Raw genomic sequence first — 6442 nt, 5'->3', positions numbered from 1 at the left:
CAGAATTCTAATAGCCTGTATTGCTTCGGTGTTTAAATGAAGGGTTGCCATGCTGCTCAATTTCTTTCTCCTGGTTTTCTTCCTGCTACCAGAAGGGAGCTTGCGGTATTACGTAGACCATTCTTCTGCTTCCAGATAAGAACTTCCATACTGTGAAACCCTTTGATGCCATTTTTTTGGATACCTGATTCCTGGCAAAGGACCTTTAGTCCTCTGATTTAGAGTTTTTTGTTCATAAAAGTAGCTTTTATGAACATATATTAAATAGGTGCAGCAGCGTATTTGGGGACTCTTAACTTTTTAAAGGTTCTTATGCTCAGAGCATTGAAACTATGGGATGTAAATTTTATTCTCAAAGGAATTTTGTAGTTTTTTACCACCCTTTCTTCAAACATACTATTTATAATCTAGAACTCTCTTAATATTAATGCATTATGTTTAATTCTTTGTAAACTAGGGGAAAACTTAAATAGTCTTTCCTTTCCGTGTTTTGCCTTGCCTGAGATGTAACCAAATTAGAGATCATCTATAACGTCCCTGATAGGAGCTCATCTAGGTTTTTCAAACAGTTTTAGGCTCAGGAGATCATTGCTTCAGAAAACAGTAGTTCTTTCATTTATTACTTCTAAATATTATTTTTTCTCCCTTAATATGGTGTCAGATCAATCTCTATAGCTTCCATCTGTTGATCCTATTATCTCGTGGAGCTTTTTATAACACAGCTGTCAACTATTTGAGGATAACAGTCAGGTTCCTCTAAATCTTCTCGTCTGGTTCAAATAACCAGTTTTTCCTACCTGTTCCTTAGGTCACGTATTCTCCAGATCCTTCTCTAATCTGCTCATTTCACGTTCAGTTGTAATTAGTGTTTCTCATAAGATGTGATGATCAGAACTGCTCACCGTTTGTTAAGTGTGGTCTGATCAGTACAAAGCACAGGTGAGACTGTCAGTCAATGTCAAAGAATGTTAACTCTGGAAAATATCTTAGATCTCATCTAGTCCAACAACTGCTTCCTGCCTCCACAAATTAACAGTGAATTTAAGTTACATGCCCAAGAATTTAGCTACTTGGTGATAAAGGTGGGACTGGATCCCAGGTCTCCTGGGATCTAGTTTAGTTTTGTTTTCTTTTTAAACCATAAAACCTGTCTTTTCCTTCCTTAAATTTACTACACCATTGATAGGACTGAAAATATTTTGGAGGATGGAATGGGGTAGGTGTGGGGAATGTACTCCTGTAGCCATGTCGTACTGGTGACATTTTATAATGTCATTTTATAATCCACCCTGAAATTGACTGCTATTTGTTCAGGTCTCCAACCCAATTCAGTTAAACCTTGGTTGCCAAATACAAAACGTTACATGTATCCATTTTACTTTTAGTTTACGTTTGCCCTATTTCCTTAGTCCCCTACATACATGATTGCTAGCCAGTGACCAGGTGTCTGTATTTATGTGGTTTCCTCTGCCTAAAACTGCCCTTGTTTACATGACGGACTCCTACTCATTCTTTTTTTTTTTAACATCTTTATTGGAGCATAATTGCTTTATATGTTGTGTTAGTTTCTGCTGTACAACAAAGTGAATCAGCTATATGTATACATATATCCCTATATCCCCTCCTTTTTGAGCCTTCCTCCCACCCTCCCTATCCCACCCCTCTAGGTCGTCACGAAGCACCGAGCTGATCTCCCGGTGCTATGCGGCAGCTTCCCACTAGCCATCCATTCTATATTTGGTAGTGTATATATGTCAGTGCTACTTTCTCACTTCATCCCAGCTTCCCCACCCCCGACCATGTCGTCAAGTCCATTCTCTACATCTTCATCTTTATTCCTGCCCTGCCACTAGGTTCATCAGTACCGTTTTTTAGATTCCATATATGTGTGTTAGCATATGGTATTTCTTTTTCTCTTTCTGACTTACTTCACTCTGTATGACAGACTCTAGGTCCATCTACTTCGTTACAAATAACTCAGTGATGTTCCTTTTTATGGCTGAGTAATATTCCATTGTATATATGTGCCACATCTTCTTTATCCATTCATCTGTCGATGGACACTTAGGCTGCTTCCATGTCCTGGTTATTGTAAATAGTGCTGCAATGAACATTGTGGTACATGTACCTTTTTTTAAAAAAATAAATTTATTTAGTTATTTATTTTTGGCTGCGTTGGGTCTTCGTTGCTGTGTGTGGGCTTTCTCTAGTTGCGGCGAGGGGGGCTACTCTTTCGTTGCAGTGCGCAGCCTTCTCATTGCGGTGGCTTCTCTTATTGCAGAGCACGGGCTCTAGGCACGAGGGCTTCAGTAGTTGTGGCATACGGGCTCAGTAGTTGTGGCTCACAGGCTCTAGAGAGCAGGCTCAGTAGTTGTGGCGCACGGGCTTAGTTGCTCCGTGGCTTGTGGGATCTTCCTGGACCAGGGCTCGAACCCGTGTCCCCTGCATTGGCAGGCGGATTCTTAACCACTGCACCACCAGGGAAGCCCACATGTGTCTTTTTGAATTATGGTTTTCTCAGGGTATTTGGCCAGTGGTGGGATTGCTGGGTCATGTGGTAGCTCTATTTTTAGTTTTTTTAAGGAAACTCCATACTGTTCTCCAAAGTGGCTCTATCAATTTACATTCCCACCAACAGTGCAGGAAGGTTCCCTTTTCTCCACACCCTCTCCGGCATTTATTGTTTGTAGATTTTTTTGATAATGACCATTGTGGTTTTGATTTGCATTTCTCTGATGATTAGTGATGTTGAACATCTTTTCATGTGTTTGTTGGCACTCTGTATGTCTTCTTTGGAGAAATGTCTGTTGAGGTCTTCTGCCCATTTTTGGATTGGGTTGTTTGGTGTTTTGGTATTGAGCTCCGTGAGCTGCTTGTATATTTTGGAGGTTAATCCTTTATCAGTTGCTTCATTTGCAAGTATTTTCTCCCATTCTGCCTACTCATTCTTTAAGGTTCACCCAAGGATCATATCCAGGAGGCTTTTTTAGCCTCCTTATCCGTCCTCTCTCCCTTCCACCAGCCTTGGGTGGATGCCCCTCCTGTGTGCTCTCTTAGTGTCCACTGTATACCTCGGTCATGGAATATTGTGCTGGTATCATTTATGTGTCTGTGTCCCCTACTAGAATGGATTTGGTGTCTTAGTCTTCACTTTAGATTCCCAGTTTACAAACTGATTCAAATTATTGGAGTGTATCATTTTAGCATATATAGATTGTGACAGTCACCTATTGCCACCAAAATGCTTTATAACAGACTACACCCCAAGTCAGTGGCTTACAACAAAAGCATCTGTATTCATACTGTGGGTCAGCATATCAGTTGCATTTGGTTTGATGTAGAATATTTTGGGCTCAGCTGGGTTGGACTTAGCTCTAGCCTGCAGATTGTTTTCAGATCTACTCCCCATGGATTTGTGCTCAGGCTCAGGCCAGAGGAACAGCAGCTACTTGGAGCATGCTCCTGTCCTGGCAGATACTTTCTAGCTTTCAGGAAATATCAGGACTATTTAAAATTTCTCCATAGTGAAAATTTATGTGCCTTACATACACTCTCTAAGTAGAACACCTCCCTTCCCTTTATCATGCATACCCTGAATGTCTATGGGTGAAATAAGTAAAGGACATCTCTTTTTCTTCTTTTAATGACCATTAATAACATTTTCTCACATGTTCTTTGGGACTTTTTTTCCAGGCAGCTGTGGTGTTGTGTATGGATGTGCGTTTTGCCATGAGTAACTCGGTTCCTGGTGAAGAATCCCCATTTGAACTAGCAAAGAAGGTGGTGACCATGTTTGTGCAGCGACAGGTAAGATTCACATTGGTCTTGAGCTTGTAACTCGTGGTTTAACTGCTTGTTGCTTCCACTTAATAATGCAAGATGCCAGCCTCTTTATGTTGTCCACCCTCAGTGTTCTGGGGAAGCTGAGGGGTTATTCTTACATGTACTCACATGCTACCACTGGAGGCTGATATGTTTATCTTTTCTCGTTTTGGCTCCTCCACTGGATATTACAACTTTTATCAGAAGCGAGAGGCAATGTGATGTTTAAGTATGTAAACTCTAGAGCCAGATGGCCTGGGTTTGAATCCTTGCTCTGCCATGATACTGACTAACTTTGCAATCTTGAATAAGTCTTTCAACTACTTTGTGCCTATTCCAGTTATCGTTTACTGGTTACAAACTACCCTCCCCAAACTTAGTGTCTTAAATGACCTTAAAAAAATCATCTCACGGTTCTGTGAGATGACTGGGCGTGTGATTGGGTGGTTCTCTCTGAGGCCTCTTGTGCAGGTGTGCTCACTCGGTGGCTGGCGCTGAGTCACCTGAGGGCTCGGTGGGGCTATACGTACATCCAAGGTGGCTCACCCCTGGAGCTGGTAGTTATGCCTTCTGGGGGCTGTGAGCTCAGCTGGGGCTGTCGCCCAGAACACTTAACTGCGGCCTCTCCATGTAGCTTGGGATGCTCACAGTATAGCAGTTGGTTCTAAAAAGGAGTGTTCCAAGAGTGGGTATTCTAAGAGACCTGCTTATGTGGCTTTTTATGACCTACCTCTAGAAATGCCAGAAGGTCATTTCCACTGCCTTCTATTAGTCAATCAGGTCGCTAAGCTATCTCACATTCAGTGGGGTGGGGAGGGGGCGGGAATTAGAGTCCTCTATTGTTTTAAGGGGTAGCCTCCAAATACAGGGAGAGAAGGAATAGATGGAGGCCGTCTTGAAGACTCTCTACCACGGTGCCTCAGTGAATATCTCTAAGATAAAGTACTTAGTACTTGACGTATTGTAAATGCTGTATGTGTTTTTATTATCATTACTACTACTACTACCATTATTATTAATTTCTGCCCTTTCTACCTGGTCTGACTGCTACTTTTGCGAAGTCCATGAAGTCCTTCATTCACTACTCCTCTGGCCACGTCTGCTGTTTTTTCTGGGTGTTGCCTTTTCTACTGGGCACTGTTACCTCCCACCTGTCATCCTAGATTTTTACAAGTTCTGATAACCTGGAGTCCTTAACATCTCGAAGAAAATGAGGATGCTTCTAACCCCATGCTTGGTTATCGTAATCTGTGTTGGCTGTATTCAAGTAGTGCTGCTGTGCCCGAACGTAGTATAGATTTTTTTTAAAAAAGGGAAACAGTGCTTTCAGTTTTTATTTTTGGCTCTGCCCCTCGCATGGGAGTTGAAGTGAAATCGGGAAGGCCGGGAGACAAAACCTGGTGCCGCTCCCATGCTGCATTCAAATTTCCTCCCCTCTCCTGACTGAGGTTTTGTTGTCGAACAAGATTACCTTGCCTTAAGATGAAGTCTTGTGCGGGAGGCGGCTAGAATTCTAGCTGGCCTGCCGCACTGGTGTGCTGGAAATATTTGAACCCCAGCAGCTGGGACCTTCCCTCCATGTACAACTGGCAGTTGCAGCTGGAGTTGTTAACAGACTGGGGAATTTAACAGACCAAACAGGTGAAGAATGACAGAATTCCATCCTCTGCCCATGCAGTGTTCTTTTTACTGATACAGAAGGCTTCTGTTAATAAGTAGGTGGGAACAGGGCTGCCTTTGGTGTCGCATGCTGTTTCTTGTTTTCATATTTCATTATGGAATGCTTCATAAAAGAAGCAAACTGAGAATAATATGATGGAAAGCAGTTTTCCCATTGTCTAGAACTACAACAGCCCTAAAGTTTTACTATATTTGTTTGATTTCTTTTTCTTTTTTTTTCTTAAAAAATAAAATGTTAACTTAAAGCTCCTTGTGTATCCCCTCCCAACCCTTTTCTTTCCTCTTCTTCCCCTCCTTTCCTCAGAATTTTCATAGTTATTACTGCACATACTTTATACCTTGGATCTCAGTGTATCTATAAATAGTATTTAGTATTGTATGAAGCTCTCAAAAGTGTATGTAATAGTATTATTCAGTACATATAATTCCACAACTTATTTTTCTCAGTCTTTTGTTTTTGAGATTTATTCATGTTGGTAAACACTGAACAAATTTATTCATTCTTTTTTTTTTTTACTAGAGTGTAATATTCCATTGTATAAATATTTTTCAGTGTGCTTTTGCATTCTTCAGTTGATGGATAGTTAGTTTTCAGATTTGCCCTGTTATAAACAGTGCTGAAGTGAACTGGAACTTTCTTGTCTCTTGTCTCTTTGTGTACATGTGCAGGAACTTCTCTGCAGTATATATACCTGTAAGTGAAATTGCTGGGATATAGAATATGAATCAGCAATTTATTTTTAATCTCTGTAAAATTTAAACTTTGTATAGTCATTCCAGAAAGACAGACTAAAATCGTTTCAAATGATACATAATTAGTTTTCACTGGGAATTAGAGTCTGATTTGGGTGGAAGCAAATCAAAGAAACTAATCAAGAGTAGCTACTGCCCTCCCATTCCTCCACCACAAATTGTGCTGAAAGGATGGGAACTGTAGTCA

The 6442-nt window shown here is 41.0% G+C and overlaps 1 protein-coding gene across 1 annotated transcript in view; it reads left to right on the top strand.

Annotated features, from left to right (window-relative positions):
- Window positions 1-6442, top strand: part of XRCC5 (X-ray repair cross complementing 5) — a 98120-nt gene that overhangs the window by 1224 nt on the left and 90454 nt on the right. Inside the window, exon 2 of the mRNA XM_067740669.1 lies at window positions 3694-3807. Within this exon, the coding sequence (XP_067596770.1) occupies window positions 3694-3807 (114 nt within the window). The remainder of the gene's footprint in view (window positions 1-3693; window positions 3808-6442) is intronic.

The sequence above is a fragment of the Pseudorca crassidens genome, chromosome 6 (genome assembly GCF_039906515.1).
Source record: "Pseudorca crassidens isolate mPseCra1 chromosome 6, mPseCra1.hap1, whole genome shotgun sequence".
NCBI classification, from domain to species: Eukaryota; Metazoa; Chordata; class Mammalia; order Artiodactyla; family Delphinidae; genus Pseudorca; species Pseudorca crassidens.
This window is presented reverse-complemented; position numbering and strand designations above follow the sequence as displayed.